Source organism: Corvus cornix, chromosome 4, assembly GCF_000738735.6.
Source record: "Corvus cornix cornix isolate S_Up_H32 chromosome 4, ASM73873v5, whole genome shotgun sequence".
NCBI lineage: Eukaryota > Metazoa > Chordata > Aves > Passeriformes > Corvidae > Corvus > Corvus cornix.
The window spans coordinates 20,790,238-20,806,866 of record NC_046334.1 but is presented as its reverse complement, the minus strand read 5'-3'; the positions used below and the strand labels follow the sequence as shown (position 1 = coordinate 20,806,866).

The 16,629-nt window shown below is 44.3% G+C and overlaps 1 protein-coding gene and 1 long non-coding RNA gene across 23 annotated transcripts in view; one reads left to right on the top strand and one right to left on the bottom strand.

Annotated features, from left to right (window-relative positions):
• Nucleotides 1-16,515, bottom strand: part of PDLIM5 (PDZ and LIM domain 5) — a 125,493-nt gene extending 108,978 nt beyond the window's left edge. For 4 of the 11 annotated variants that reach the window (XM_039550476.1, XM_039550480.1, XM_039550481.1 and 1 more), the window contains exons 1-2: nt 16,421-16,515; nt 13,511-13,642 (exon numbers count right to left, since the gene is read on the bottom strand). In XM_039550476.1, coding sequence (XP_039406410.1) covers nt 13,511-13,606 — 96 coding nt within the window. In that variant the 5' untranslated portion in view covers nt 13,607-13,642; nt 16,421-16,515. Of the gene's footprint in view, nt 1-13,510; nt 13,643-14,327; nt 14,420-16,420 lie in introns of those variants that run through there. The other 7 variants (XM_039550479.1, XM_039550478.1, XM_039550477.1 and 4 more) reach the window with 5 other exon arrangements.
• A 12-nt stretch (nt 16,516-16,527) lies between these two features.
• Nucleotides 16,528-16,629, top strand: part of LOC104697199 — a 28,226-nt gene continuing 28,124 nt past the window's right edge. For 4 of the 12 annotated variants that reach the window (XR_005601698.1, XR_005601694.1, XR_005601689.1 and 1 more), the window contains exon 1: nt 16,544-16,623. This is a non-coding gene — a long non-coding RNA (uncharacterized LOC104697199). Of the gene's footprint in view, nt 16,624-16,629 lie in introns of all 12 variants that reach the window. The other 8 variants (XR_005601693.1, XR_005601691.1, XR_005601696.1 and 5 more) reach the window with 5 other exon arrangements.

Sequence of the window (16,629 nt, the reverse complement as noted above, 5' to 3'; positions counted from 1 at the left end):
TGATAAAACAGGCAACAAACTGATGGACTCAAACCTATTTGGCAGAAACTGAAAAAAGTGACACTAGAAAACCAACTCTGATTCAATTTGAGTGGTTTGCTATCTTAAATACCAAAGTGAGGTTATTTCCGAATTCATAATGCCCACTGTGATGCACTATGTTTCCTAGAAATGACACTAACATTACTTAAACATCATTGCATTGAAGTCTAAACTGTTTGCATGCCACCCCTCTCAAGTGTACTCTTCTCCAGAAGCACAGCAGTTACACATTCCACTATGCTCATCTTTATCCCCTTACTCTGGATAATAGTTTTCTTCATGAGGAATTCCCTCTTGTGAGGCCCTATCTCCTATATCCAGCCCCCTTCCAAGTCATACAAACGTTCCTCTCAAGGGAATGAGTCCCTGCTGCAGAATAGAGGCTGAGTAGGTAATCATCATCAGGGCAAAACAGGACAGGAAACTCTCTACAAAACCTCATTTTGTACCCTGGGAATATGCTCCTTGCTAAAGAAATGGAATTCTGAAATGGAATGTAGAAAGTAGGAATGGGAAAATTAGGATGTGCAATTAAGGGAAAAAAAAGTACAGAATGAATGAGTGACAGGGGAGGCATTCACAGTTACCAGAAGCACTGGAGGCACTCATCCTGTTGAGGAGGTCAGGAACCAGTTGACCTCAATGACTACGGCATCCAAAATCCTGTACTTGCTTCCATCCCAATGCCAAAAGTGTGCCTTACATTTGCAAGGAAGAAGCAGTGGGGAGAACACCCCAGCAGTTTGGCCTTCCACAGCTGTAGGAGGTTACAAAGTAAAGCATCAGGACCAACTGGTTTGCCCTAAATCCTTCTTTTGACTGCTCCAATCAGAGTTTCCTGTGAGCAATTTCCAGTTATTTCATCCCACACCATCCAGGACAGAGGTATAAACGGATCTGAGCTGTCAACTGCAACAGCAGCAGTTTTCGTCAGGTCAGGTATCAACACAAATTAATGTAATTTTAAGTTTCAACAATCAGCAGTTTCTACATTTTAAAGCTGAAGTGGAGATGTGTCAACAGAAGAAAATACTCCCACAGAGGAGCTACTCTACTGGCCAGAGAGTATCATGTTCCCTCTGACATAAGAGGGATGGTGATACTTTTATCCAGAGAGACATTGCAAGAATTCAGGCCTCCAAGCTTTAAGTGCACACCTCATGGAAACCATCGTTAGGTTTTCACATTGAAAGTGAATTGCATTTCTAGACATTTACACAAAATTCATTCTTTCGCTCAAAAAAAAAAATCTACTCATCTGTATTTTGTTCATAAGCTCAATTATTTAACCCATGGTTTAGAAGCAACAGTTCAGAAGCAACTACCCAAAAAAAGGACATGCTCTAAGGGTAATAATCTCTACATTAAAAATTCTAGCTTATACAATAATTGCATACTGCAAAGAGAGAAGGGGATGGAGCATCTCTACAGCATTTCCAGAGCAAGAGGTAGCACTATTTAAGCACTTGATTTACTGATGGAATTTGACTGTCTGGTCAAAGGCCTGTTTCTATTCGAGCTCTCTGGATGCCATACAAATATCTCTGCTAGTCAGTTCACCTAGGCTAACAGTCACTGACTCCTGCATCTTTGAGAGAAAGTAGAAAGTTGTCTGGGAAAAGTCAATTGTCTCCTCCAAGCAAGCCTGTGCTTCTTTCTTCCTGGTAACAACAGTCTGAAAAACCAAAACTGCAGGGTCCCAAGCCGTGATGTACATCAACACAGGCTAAGCCTTATCCAAGAGTCTTCTTATGGAAACAACTTATATGCCCACAATGGCACTTTTGCTTGAGTGTTTTTCCAGTGCCAAGGCTTGGGTTCTTAGCATTTATGGGATTATGATTGATCTGCACAGTACCAAACTAATTTAATTTACAAATTATGCTCTCAAAGGAGATTCATGTAAGCCCCTGCTACAACAACTTTTGATTCTAGCCAGCTGCCAAAATATGACAGCTGGAAAGTGGAGAGAATAGAATGTATTCATAGCTGACAGAAGTTGTTATTTAATAAGCATTCAGCGGCAATTTTCACAGCTTAGTACGCTGACAGACATGTCCTAGCAAGTCTGGCTTCAGCACTTTTAGCCTGTACTGTCCCCAGGTATCTGCCACCACTGTGCCAGCAGATCCAGTTCCCATGGGCTGAGTGAACCTCTGCTGCACCAGTCCCACCTACTGTCCCTGCTTAGAGCACTGATGGAGGAAGTCTCATCGTGGAGTTGGCTTTGAGCCCTGCAATGACAATGCAAGCACAGGTTTTCTTCTGCCAACCTTCTTCAGCCAGTGATTACCACTGACAGGGGTGGGGGCCAGTTCACACCCAAGAGGACTATTTAGCATTACAAGAGCTTATTCCCACTTTTGAGAGGGCCAATATTTGGGGAGGGGTGGCCTTCCTCACACCTCTCTGCATTAAGAAAAGATTTAAAGAAGACAGGAACTCAGGCTCAGGTAGCACGCAAGGCTCTCCAACCATTAATGATTCCTGATTGTGGCCCCTGATGAATATTTACATTATATTTGATCAAGTCATTAATCCAACAAACAGTCCCTCACAAAGAACGAGAGCACCATCCCCCAAGGGTTAAATATATCCTGAACATATAGTTTGCGGGTTGCCTTTTCATTTCTGAACAAGTGCTAGCATACTGTCTTAGACACTGGGCAAAGAACACTCTAATTTGGCCTAGATTCAAAACACTGTGATTTGATAAGCAGCTGCAGAAAGCCAACAGGAGAACTGTCTGAAATTCAACAAAGGCAAGTGCAGGGTTCTGCACCTGGGAAAGAATAATCCCATGCACCAGCACAGGCTGGGGACTGATCTGCTGGAAAGCGGCTCTGTGGAGAAGGACCTGGAGGTCTTGGTGGACAACGAACTCTCCATGAGCCAGCAGTGCCTTTGGTAGCCAAGGTGGTCAGTGGGATCCTGAGATGCATTAGGAAGAGCATGGACAGCAGGTTGAGAGGAGTGATCCTGTCCCTTTACTCAGTCCTGATGAGGCCTCATCTAGAGTGCTGTGTCCAGTTCTGGGCTCCTCAGGACAAGAGACCTAGAGCTCCTGGAACAGGTCCAGTGGAGGGTGACAAAGATGATTAAGGGACTGGATCACCTCTCTAGCCAGGAAAGGCTGAGGGAGCTGGGTTTGTTCAGCCTCAAATAGGGATGACCAAGAGGGACCTCATCAATGTCAGAAACTGACACACAGGAAGTTCCACATGAATTTGAGGAAGAACTTCTTTACTGTGTGAGTGACCAAGCACTGGAACAGGTTGCCCAGAGAGGCTGTGGAGTCTCCCTCACTGGAGATATCCAAGAACCATCTGGACACAATCCTGTGCCGGGTACTCTGGGATAACCCTGCTTGAGCAGGGAGGTCGGACCAGATGACCCCACTGTGGTCCCTTCCAGCCTGACCCATTCTGTGATTCTCTGTGAATTTATCAAGATGTGTTTGATGTTTAAGGCTTTACAAGCCTTCCATTTCCGTATCGGTCTAATAAAAGAAAGCCCAACCCTACTTCCACAAGCTCTGTGCTTTGTAAATCTCCACTGATTTTTTCTTTGCTTTTTTTTTGTCTCTCCTTTTAAAGGCATTAGGTAAAGAAAATTATAACAGCACAAAAGGTATTGCTCAGATAAACAAGCAAGTTGAAGACAAACAATGCCATGAATCTGCCATTCCATGTCTTTCACAATGTAATGCAAAGTCTAGAACCACGAAGAGAAAAGGTACAAAACACTGGCAGCCTTGGACTCAAAACTACACCTGGCTTCTCATGTATAAGATGCACACTAAAAAGAAAAATCTTTAATAGCAGATGCACTGTAAACTTTGCGATTGAGCTGCTCTGTCTGGCAGAGGGAGCGTTTGCACAGCAAAGCTGCCTTTTTTTTTTTTAAGGGTTCTGAACAAAATGTTCTATAGCTCTATAGTTAGAGTTTCCACCAAAGTGATATAATCTTTTTAACAACAAAAATACACCTTTATTTATGTCTTCATATTCTATATTTAGAGCATTTTGCCTTGGCTCTACAGAATTCCTTTTTAAAAATCTCAAATGATATTGCTACCAATACATCATCACACTTAGAGACACTTTGATCATCTTCTACATAGCCTGAATATATTTTGGGTGCAAGAATAACTAAACATAATCCAATTACATTCATAAATACAAAAGCTTAACAAACAGGGAGTCTTACCCTCCTGAAACTGATGCACTCTACATTAATCCAGGCTTAGCATCTAAATCACTAGGCAGGGTTCTTCAAAAGAGCTATGAAATAATTAACACAAAATAAAAGTTTCTGTTGCCTTCCCATGGTAAGTATTTCATATTGTTCTATTACTTGTTAGGGAAAAAACTAGATACTGTGTTAGGTCATTCCTTAATATAGACCAGGATAAGTCAAACTTCTTTCATATCCAGTTAACATGCAAACCATTTGACCTTTCCAACAGGACTACTAGAGACCTGGCAAGATCCACGTTTTAGCCTATGGGACTTCACACAAGGCATTACATTTTACTTTAGGGCTTTGCTACAGGCACAGCTGACAGCAGTTGCAAGAGTTCATTCGTTCAAATACTTTCAACTATCTCTTCATTTACCTCTACTAAACTTAACTGTTTAAGCTGAAGTTCCCAATAAAACATTATGGACTATTCTACTTGAGATTTTCTGGCCTACAAGTCTTTGTGCTCTGTGGCTGCTTATCCAGGAGTTTTGGTGCACAGTTTTTGGTGCAGCACTTATTAATGTACTTTAAGGGTGTGCACCATGACACGATCATCAACTTACAGCATGCTACTTTGTCCCCTTGCTACCTCTCTACTTGGGATAGCATACCCAAGCAACTACATGAAACCGCAGTGTCTTGAGACAAAAGATGAAAAGCTGCTGCACGTGGGACACCACCCCAGTAACTGACAGTGTTGAAAGGTGAGTAATGAAAGAAGCAGATAAATGGGAAAAAGGGGGAGGAACCCATGTCAACTCTTCTGAGAAAAGATAGTACCTCTCTCTGCAAATTCAGCTTGAGGACCTCGTATAGTAAGGGAACCTGAAGAGGTACTTCTGTCACATTTTCACTGCTGTTATTGCCCTGAAGACTTGAGTCATTCAAATTTATATAACACTGGCCTTAGCAGTGGCCTCCATCCCTTCTGTCTCTATTTTTGTAACAGCCACCTGTAGAAGCAAACAAACTTGATGGAACAATGGGCTGAGACCAACTGTGTAAGATTCTACAAGGAAAAGTGCCGGGTCCTCACTTGTGTCACAACAACCCCATGAAGTGCAACAGGCTTGGGGCAGAGTGGCTGGAAAATGGCCCAGTGGAAAAAGACCTGGGGGTACTGGTTGACAGCAGCTGAACATGAGCCAGTGTGTGCTCAGGTGACCAAGAAGGCCAATGGCATCCTGGCCTGTATCAGCAATAGTGTGGCCAGCAAGATCAAGGAAGGAATTGTACCCCTGTACTCATGACTGGTGAAGCCACACCTTGAATCTTGTGTTCAGCTCTGAGCCCCTCATTACAAGAAAGACACTGAGGTGCTGGAGTGCGTCCAGAGAAGGGCAACAGAGCTGATGAAGGGTCTGGAGCACAAGTCCTGTGAGGAGCAGCAGGGGGAGCTGGGGGGTGTTTAATCTGGAGGAAAGGAGGATCAGGGAGACCTTACTGCTCTCTACAGCTACCTGAAACAAGGCTGTACTAAGGTGAGGGTCAGCTTCTTCTCCCATCAAACAAGCAGGACAAGAGGAATGGCCTCAAGTTGTGCCTAGGGAGGTTTACATCAGGTACGAGGAAAATTCTTCACCAAAGAGGTTATTAAGCATTAGAACAGGCTGCTCAGGAAAGTGGTTGAGTCACCATCCCTGGAGACATTTAAAAGTTGTGTAGATGTGGCACTTCAGGACATGGTTTAGTGGCGGACTTGGCAGTGCTGAGTTAGTGGTTGTACTCAATGATCTTATAGGACTTTGCCAACCTAAATTATTCTATTCCTCATATTTGCTCAAACTAACCTCAGCCTCAATTTTCATTTTTTATGACCACTGGCAGGAGGAATATCACCTTCCCCATATTTCCACTGCCTTAGGCACATGAGAGACAGTTTTCTCTCACACTTTCCCTTATATTGGTAACATATGAAACCTATTCTTAAAAAGTCAAAACAAATAATAATTAAAAAAAAAAAAAGCCAACAATGTTATCTCCTGGCTCCATACCAAAGCCAAACAAACAAACCTTTCAACACCATGTCTCTTCTCACAATGCCTTTTGATAGCCATCGGCCAATGAATAATGAGAAAAACAGTTACACTAAAAATAGCAATCTCCAAATGGTGGGGAAGTCGACAGAAGCTGTCAGGCCTCCAGGGCGAGATACTTGCAAAGAAAATATGCCTAATTTTTTTGCAGTTACTATTCAATAACTGCTCCTCTCTTTTGGCCTCTGGAAGGACTGCCAATTTTGCATCTGCTCAGAACATCTAATCAGAGTTTATTTTTTCACTACATCTGTCTTTGAGAAGTAGACACTGCAAACAAATACTTTAGTTTTTCCATCATGAAATATTTAGCTTATACTCCTCATACTGTAACTAAACTGTCACTTATAAGCAAAAAAGAAGAACCAGCATTTTTTAATGTAAAAAGAATGTGCTCACACATCACATCAGACATCCCTTAGCTACAAGCTCTTTGGTTCCTTTTTCTCCCAGTACAGGCAGCTTCACTTTCAGTGGAATGACATTAGCAGAAGAACTATTTTTTTAAAAGTTAGCTTCCTACTCAGTCTGAAGAGACTGTCTAACAAATAAGGTCACAAACAGAATGAGATGCAGACAGTTTCCTTACGCCTCTTCTCCTGCAAGCCCTCCCTTCTTCCCAAGCCCACACACCAGTGCTGGTCTGTCATTCTTCAAACTGCATAGCAGAATAGACAAGGGAAGGAAAACAAATGGTCAGAGGAAACAGCCCTTTTCCCAGTTTTCAGCACAAAGATGTAAACCACAGTGAGAAAAGAGGCAACTGGGAAATTACATCCGTACCAACTGATCTCTCTTTCCATCTTCAAATCAAACTGAGGAGCTCTCTAAAGACTGTTGCTTGCAGGCAGCTATGCAAACTCTGAAGCACTAACCAGCACTCTTAGGAGTTTCAGAACACTTGCTCATATTAAACCACTTGTGCAGCTGGGAACTTCGTAATCATCCAAAGAAAAACCTCTGCTCCTTCAGGACTCCGTGCACAGAGGAGACAGGCTTTGGCACTGGTAGCTCGTTTGTCATTCTCAGTGTATTTTTCAGTAAACCACATCTTGTAAACAGAATTAAAGAGAACAGAATAACACTTCTTGCTTGGTACCTTGGCAAATCCCATTCACTTCATAAGCACTGATAGCTCCTGTAAAATACAGCATTTGCTGCTCCAGGAGCAGCATCAGCAGGTACATACTGTGACGTCTGACAGCATCTCTGAGCTGTGCCAGAAAGTTACAGAATTACAGAAAGGTTGGGGATTAGAAGGGATGTCTGGAGAGCACCTGGTTCAACCCTGCTGCTAAAGCAGGTTAACTTACGGCAGCTAGCACAGGATTGGGTCCAGGTGGGTTTTGAATATTTCCAGAGAAGGAGACTCCACAACCTGTCTCATCAGCCTGTTTCACTGCTCAGTCACCCTTGAAATCAAGAAGTTTTTTCTCATATTCATATGGAGCTTCCTGTGTTCCAGTTTGTGCCCATTGTCCCTTGCCCCAGGCACAGGCTATGTCTTCTCCAGGTTCAACTGCCTCAGACTTTCCTCATAAAAGAGATGCTCCCATCCCCATCTCACCTTCATAGCTCTTTGTTGGACCCCCGCCCCCCCCCCCCTCCCCCCAGTATTCTCTGGTCTTTCTTGTATTGAGGAGCCCAGAACTGGACACAGCACTCCAGATGCAGCCTCACCAGGTCTGAGTACAGAGGCAGGACCACCTTCCTCTTCCTAATGCACCCCAGGATACCACTGGTCTTCTTGGCCACCAAGACACACTGCTGGCTCATGGACAGTTTGCTGTCCACCAGGTCCTTCACAACAGAGCTGCTCTCCAGCAGATCAGTCTCCAGCCTGTGCCAGTGCACAGGGTTGTTCTTCCCCAGGTGTAGGACCCTGCATTTGTGTTTTGTTGAACTTCCATTATGTTCCCCTCTGCCCAACGCTCCAGCCTGACCAGATCTGATGAATAGCAGCACAGCCACTCTTCCCAGTTTTCTACCATCAGCAAACTTGCTGAGGAGACACCCTATCCCTTCATCCAGGTCACTGATGAGTAAGTTCAACAGGACTGGACTCAGGATTGACCCTTGGGGAACACTGCTGGCTGCAGGCCTCTAATTAGACTCTGTGCCACTGATCAAAACCCTGAGCTCTGCCATTCGGCCAGTTCCCAGTCCACCTCAGCTGCAGTAGTGGAATCCATCTTCAGCTGTATTTTGTGCAAACTATCACAACTCAATAACAAATCAAGCCAGCACACCAATGCCAGCAGCTGCCAGTTAGGGTTTAGTTAGGAGCTCTCAGTAGCTTCCAGGATGAAGCATAAAGTTACTGACACAATTATCACTGGCCAGGCCAGCAGTTCTGTTTCTCTCCTGTTCACATACCTGCTTGAAAGATGATTTCCCCAGTCCTCCATTAAAATAACTTATTTCATACTTACACAAAACTTGATTTTACTGGAAATGACACATATAGCTTAATAAAATAATTCACACAAACACAAGAGCAAGAGGCTCAGCCAGACTCGAGTCACTCAAAGCTGACATGCTCTAGGTCCATTCAAAACATCATTTTCCTTTATTGTCTTCTCACTATTTTCACACATATTAATGACCTCCCAACACCAGCGTAAAGAACATCAGGATGCTCATGTGGGATGAATGCTGAGCAGCTGACATGCTGTATTTGCATTCCCTACTTCATCCCAAGGTGGGCTGCTCTTCCACCTACTCTTTGAGTGTACTTCTTGCCAACAGATTTATTATCATGAGTCTTCCATCAACTATAAGCTTGAAACTTCAACACAGAACAACATCCTTGAAACAGTTGAAATAATGAAAACTGAAAAAACGGCAAAACCGAGGGGTTATTTCTGAGGGGGGAAAGGTGTTTGTTTGTTTTGGGTATTTTGAAGAAGAAAAGTGATCAGTGAAGCAGAAAAAAGCTGGCAGTGTGAGAAACACACTGAAAGAGGCTGCAGTAGAAAAACAGAGCTGTCAGTCAGGTCAAGCATTTCAACATGACTGTATTCCACTTAATTCCTACAGCAAGAGAAAAACAAATAGCAAAACATCTTCTGAAAGACAATAGCTAAAGTTGCCACCAGGATTCAACAAAAAAGTAACTTTTAAACACAGGAAAACATTCGACAAATTTGCATTAGGTGGGAGGGTATACACTGCCTATAGACTACATTCCTCTTCAAACTATAGCTTTGCTTGAGTATTTCCTTGTTTCTAGTAGTAAATATTGCCATAAAACAGAGAGAAGCACCTTTTAGAGACTACATCACAAACATTTTGATAAGCTGCTAACATGGCAAGCACACATTTGGAACAAATATCCAAACCTGTCACAGGTCATCCCAACATCATGAATACATCATCAATACCAAACAGCATTTATTTCAATCTGCAGAGGACAGCAGTTTTGACAGTTCTAATGTTAGTCATGCTTATTGAGTTTATTCTGGTGATGTTAATGAAGCATGGGGAACTTACCAACTCCCAAAAAAGTAAAATAAACATAATGTTAATTCAGACTCCAAAGAAGTATGGATAGTTTTAAAAGCTACTGCGTTGCACCTAAATAACATAGATCATGTTGTAGATATGATTAACCCCAAATTCTGTTAATATGGTATTCAACATGCCCAAGAGCCACTTCACAAATCCTGCCTAGCAGTATGTTGGAGTAGTTTATTTCTAAAACTGCATTTGTTTCTTCTACTGAATGAGAATAAACTCCTGCCCAAACAAATCTTGTTCTCATCTCCTCTAGCTTTCCTTTTTTTTTTTTGCATCACAGCATAGGTCTTGAAGGAGTAAGGAGGAGAACAGTTGCTTCCTTAATTAACATAACCTGCCATGAGGAAACAGTAAGAACAGCAACCCAGAAAAATCCAAGTTTGCATACCCAGGCTCTAGTAATTTCTACCTTCTTCACCGAAGGCTAACTGCTCACAGTTTGCCATCTCTTGTTACACAAATGCCACCTCAGAATTAACTACTTGGAAGCCCTACAGTACACTTACATGTGGCAGCCTGAGCCACTTCAACACTTGGCTGTTAATAAACCTCAACCCACCCTTTATCCCTTATTACTTTCAGAGCAACTTCCTTCCCACGGGCCCTTCCTTCATGGGAACCATACCGCCCATCACACTCCCACCAGTGCTCCCGCCCTGCATCAGCTTCCCGGTGTTAAATTCCTGACCTGTGCAATGGCACTCTGCAGGGCTCAGACAAATGCCTTCACCAGGCAGGGAGGAGGACTGGGAAAAGCCACCCTGTTGAAGTCCAGCCAGATACAAGTCCACACAACAGGTTCTGCATGCGTTTGTGTCATACAGACATTTATACTAAATATACATTTTATATGTGTCATGTATGTATACGTAACTACGTGCATATGCAGTATATACTTACACTGATATATGTAAAAGCTATCCCATGACAGCAACCCCAGCATCACGTCTGTTACTTCCCATGAAAAGTGTACAGCTGTATAATTATACATAGCAGCTTTACAGCACTCAGCTATATAAAGTGACTGACACAACCCTGCTGTTGCTATTGGTTATGTTGCAGCTAGGCTGCAATATAGTAATTTACGAAAAATCAAATGATATCTCTGCACTAATGTTAACCTTAACTGACCACAAGATTTTCAACTGAAGGACACAAACCAGGCACATTTTACCCTACACGGGCAACAAGGAATACGCCCATTTAAACTGTATCCTGTACAAACTCAAGTGACTTACTAAAAACTTTCTCCCAAGGAACTGGGAGATCTTAATTTGTTCAAATCATTAATGAAGAGATTAACTTTTCAGATAAACAGCTTTAGAAAACAGTGTATTTTCTGAGCTCCAGAAACTACACTTTATTTAAACTTAATTTCAAGGAGTTTAAACTAAAGCAGGAAATTAGCCCTCAGCAGCCCAGCATTCATCTTCAGCATCTAGAGGACAAATTAAAAACAAAACCAAATAGCCCTCCTTGCCAAGGAACATAATTATGCTGTCTTATTGCTGTTTTGCTAAAATAATTTAATTAGCAGATACAGGAAGGAATTTATGCTACATCAGGAAAAGAAGGGCTTGGGAGGTGAATTGTACACACTGTTCTAGCATACCAGGAACATGGGTGTTGAATTCTTCCAGTAAAAACTATCGGGCCAAAGCTGGATTGGCACACCAGAACTATGCATTTTTTTTGACCCAAAGGAGGGGGAAAATAAAAAAAAAAAGGCACCAGGCCATCCAACACTTACAAGAGCAACAACAAGAGCATACTCTTAACTACAAGTAGGAAGAAACAGAGCAGCTGAGGAGCGGTGCTGAGGTATAACAGGTGAAGTGGAGATTGTGCTTTCCTGCACATGCGCAAATTAAAATTCCAAAACCACACCAGTCCCCGTCTTTCATTATGTTCTGATCTTGTGGGCACTGACATTTGTTATTAGGGAATCCCAGAACTGAGGCTTTTATAGGTACCTATTTAGGCCAATTCCTCCAGGCTACTCCGTGAGACAGCGTATTTGATTCCTGCAATAAAGTTTTAGTCTAGGCTAATTCCACCACATGTTTCCTCTTTTAGATAGGAAGCCTGCTTACAGCAGGACTGCACTCTAGATCTCCAGGATAACAGAGGCCTCTACAGAAAAAGTATTACCCTTTCCTGAAACTGGTTGTTTCGCATGGCTTACTGCCTATAGTGCTTAACTGCTCATCAGTATCACGCACAAGGACCCTACGCAAGCAAGATCCTGTGCCTTTGTAAATCCTTTTCATGAAAGCTCTTGACCATCAAATCAGTAGAGTGCTATCCACATCTCCAGTTCAAATTTCTCATTAGTGTACAAGTAATCAGCTACTGAACAAGAAACTGAATTACAGTTCAGCCTTTAAGTCCCTGGAATTCAGGAATAAACTGCTTTTCAACCCCTTTTTGTCTCAGACATTAACTGTCCTAATCAGTACACAGGCATTTCAACAGCTCTCCAGTCTATTTTAGCCATATAAAAATAATTTTTCAGAGCCAAACTGTACTTTAATTTCACCAGCATAATCCACCAGTGGATAAGGTAAGCCAAGACTAAATGAACTGGAAGGGTTTGAAACACTAGTTAAGATTAGCTAAAAATATCACCATGATGCATAAACCCAAATAGAAACCTGCTCCATCTCCCAGGGCAGTATCAATTCTGCAGACCCAACAGGTGTAAAAAATAATTCATCTTTGTCACTAAACTCCATGAAAATGCAGGAGGGAGAGAAGAGCTGTTGACAGAGTAGGGGCCATTTGTATATAAATGATTCCACATGGCAAATCAGATTTAAAGGTGTCAGGGTACTGAGCCATCAAAAGCCAGTCCCTTCACCCAGAGATTTCCATTGATCCTAGAAATTCAATACTGCAGAGTTTGTCCCTATATCTTATGTGCAAAGTGCTTCAGCCATCTGAAAAAGGCTTTGAAACTCAGCCCACACTGAAAGACAAGCCTTCCCTGAAAACACAGTTTTCAAGTAGGAAACTAGTTAGTGCTGGGTACAAAGATCATATTTGTTTTGACTTAGTTCCTCAAATCCTTTGAACACCAGTTCAGAGCACATTCTCTGTAAAACACTCATGAGAAACTGGCATGTTCATTCAAGCACATATTGATGAACTGCTACTTACAACTACTGTCATTTAAGGACATTTTTATTACAAATGGTAGGATTTGTAATAACAGACACCACAAGATCCTTGAGCAGCTAAGAGCTGCTGAATAAACAAGGGCAACACGAGTGATTTTTCCCCACTGTTTCCCATTTGAACTGCAGAGGCTCAGCCCAGCAAAGTAAATTGCTTGTTTCCTGTCAGCCTCCAACCTCTGCATCTGTTTTCTGGATGGGAGCAGGGAAGGGAATTCAAGGGTAGTTTCTTTTGTTATTTGAATAAGCAAATGCAGATAAAACAACCATTTCAAATGGACAAATCCTTCCTAAGCTAATTTCCTTGGAGCCTTCATACAATAAAGATTTATTTTCCCAGCTCTATCCCTCCCTCTCCGACCCCCAAGAGTCCTCCATGCCACAGGGCAAGTTGAGCCCCAGTGTCTGTAATTAATGGCTTTGTCTGAAGGTTGTGGGTTGGCCACGGCATAACAGATATCCACATGCAGGAAAAGAAAAAAATGGACTTACTCGAGAGATAGACAGAGGCACATTGAAATCCTTGCCCCCTTGAAGCCTGAAACCCCAGGGAGCCGGCCCAACCAAAGACACGCTGTAGTTGCTCATGATGTTTAGTATTCAAGGACCAAATCCAACTGATGCCTGCAGAAGAGGATTAGAGTTTTAATTTAAAGATGATAAAAACAAAAGGCACTGTCTGCAATTTTGAAAGCCTTCTTTCTTTGGCTGTATTCCCCTGCCCGCAAAACAGCCGAAAAGCCCACACCAGGTCTGTCATGACTTGTGCTTTTATTCCTCATACGTTGTTTCCCTCCATAGCTTAGGAAGAAACATAACTTGGAAAACTGCTGCTGCCAAAATGTTTGACAACTACTTTTTACTAACAAAACACTGCGTGGGGCAGGGGCGGTAAAAACACTCACCATTAAAGCTCAGCTTAAAAAAGTCAATATTGAGGCAAGCATGAATTGATAGCATCCCTTAAACCCAAGTATGGAAGACATTAGCACTACTGGCACATTCATTTCTAACAAAATTAGTATCATATGCTGCCATGTCATCAGCTCAAAGCTTATTTCTAAACACAACAATGTCAAAGCATCACAACTTTGCAGTTAATCAGAAGAAAATAAAATCCCTGTGAGTTATTTTATTTTTATAGCATAGCTTCATAGTGGCAGAACAATGTCACAGACAAGACAGATATTAAAACCAACCCTCAAAATGAAAGCTGTGAACTAAAAGCAAAATATCCACAGCCACGACTCAATGGCGAGGAAGCAAAACCCAAGCATCACCCCCTCCACAAATGTGGGCAACAAATTACCTTTAAAAGGCAACTGAGATACTTAAGTGCTGTTCAGCGTCAAAGATAAGGGCTTCGGTTCCACCTCAGATAAGTAATGTTACAATGACATCTTAGGTAGTGGATGCCGTCTATTTTTGTATAGTTGAAGCCCGGCAGGAGCACACCAGGGCGGGCTGGTGTAAGACTACACCGGGGCACGGCCAGATTCCATACTCATATAGGGACATTTAAGGTGGACCTTCAGCCAAGCAGCAGCAGGCGGCCGCAAACCCCACCAAACTCTGAAAAGCCCGGCTTTAGCTGCTCATACGCTGCAGGGGGGCCGCGTTAGTTTCTCAGAGACGGCGGATTTTTCCAAATGCAGCCCACCCACAGGGCTGTCGCACAGCCCCCATCGGTGCAGGGATGCCACTCCTCAAGAAAGCCATCCACAAGGCACGTTTCTGGGTTCACCTCCCAGAGCAGCAGAGATCCCCTGCTCCGACTTGTTTCTAAATCAGTGAACTTTATTCATACCCACGGCCACTCAGGTAACCAGAGCAGGGCTACTGGCATTAGGCAGCACAAGATTTATATATTAGGAAGCAGAATTTGGAGCTTGTACCAGAGGTGCCCAGGTAACTGGACCATTCCCAACCTGCCCCTGCCTGCTGGCATCCAGCAAAGGGGCAGCTCTGACCCCAGGCGCTGATTCAACCCACCCTTAAAAGCCTCAACAAGCACCAGTGTACAGAAGGGGAAACACAAAAGACAGAGCTCTCCCGTGGCTAAAGAGGAAGAAAAGCTCTCGCCAAGTTTGAGCTAGGATTCTTAGGGGGCTTGCTCACCACTACAGCGAGAACTAAGCTGTTTAATTGCCCTGTGCACAGAACTCTTTTAAAAAGAGGATCTAAATTAGTCAAAGATTTCTTTCTGCATAAAAATACAAATTGTTTTCACTCCCGCTAAATAAAATCCACTGCAGTGACAGGTCACTGTAAATTATGAGACTGCAGAAAAGGAAGACACATCCAGTGACCAGCACACAATGCAGATGTTCCACACAGGAGAGAAGGCTTTACCTGTCAATAGAAACTAAAGCACTTGTGTGGCTTTTTCTTTTAACTGAGCAACAGCTAGTTACAATTACAGATCCAGGAAAAAGATTAAATTATATTAGGAATGGATACCATTCTTTTTCATTTGTAGCAACTAGAAATAGGATGGAAGAGACTGCACGCTGAAATACCGTGCATCCCACTCAGCATCACTCATCTTTCCTTTCTCACTCCCTTAATTCTGATACGTCTTCATCTCCAGCCTGACAGATACACCAGGAAGGAACGGCAGACAAAGAAGACCCGTTCAAAGTTTTACTTAACAAATTTCTTAAAATATGCCATGCAAACAGCTAAAGGAAAACACTGCAAACCACCAACTTCGCTTCACGTGGGAAGGATTGTGCAAACAAATCAGCCAAGGGTGAAATTGTGCAACTTTCCTTTAGACGATCAAACGCTTGGTGGACCTGCGTCTGGAAGGGGGAATTTCAAATCCCCCGCAGGAACGCCGACCCGCAGCACTGCCGGCCAGGGCACAGCAGCGGGGCCTTCCTACCCCCGGGGCGGCCGTGCCGGAGGAAGCGGCGGGGGCAGCGCCAGCACAAGCGCCCGTACACCTCGGCACCCCTTTGCCCGCCTCTCCGGGACGAGGAGCCTCCACGGCCACCGCAGGCTGGGGACCAGGCACCCCCCAGGAGCGCTAGGTCTCGGCTCCGGGCGCTCCCGCAGCCCCGCGGGTGCCGCAAAGCCCGGGGAGCGGGGCACACCGGAGCCCTGCGCCCGAGCAGCCCTGCGGGCACGGCAGCGCTCGGCTGAGGGCGAGGAGCCCCGCAGGTGTCCCGCAGCCCCGGCTCCTCGAAGCGCTGCCCCAGGGCCGGGCCGCGCCCCCGCCGCACCCCGGCACCCCGGCCAGGCGCTCCGCAACCACGAAAAGCTGCGCGCCCCGCTTACAGAAATTAAATGAGAAATAAGCACTGAGGAGCTTTACAAACGGCGCCCAGCCTGCTGACTTTTTGCCCAGTTCTCCCCCCTTTTTTTTTTCTTTTCGCTTTCTGCCGCCCCGGCACTCACCCGGCGGTGCGGCTCAGCGAGAGGCGAGGACACCGCGGCGCGTCTGCGAGGCGGCAGCTCCGGCCCCCCGCTCTTGTTTTCACTTCCGTCTCCCGCCGCTCCTCCCCTGGCCCGGCCCGGCCCGGCCCTGCCCGGCCGCCACGGAGCGCGGCTGCGGAGCGGGCCGGAAAGGCGGAGGGGCGGCGAGCCCGTGCGGTGCCCAGGTTTGC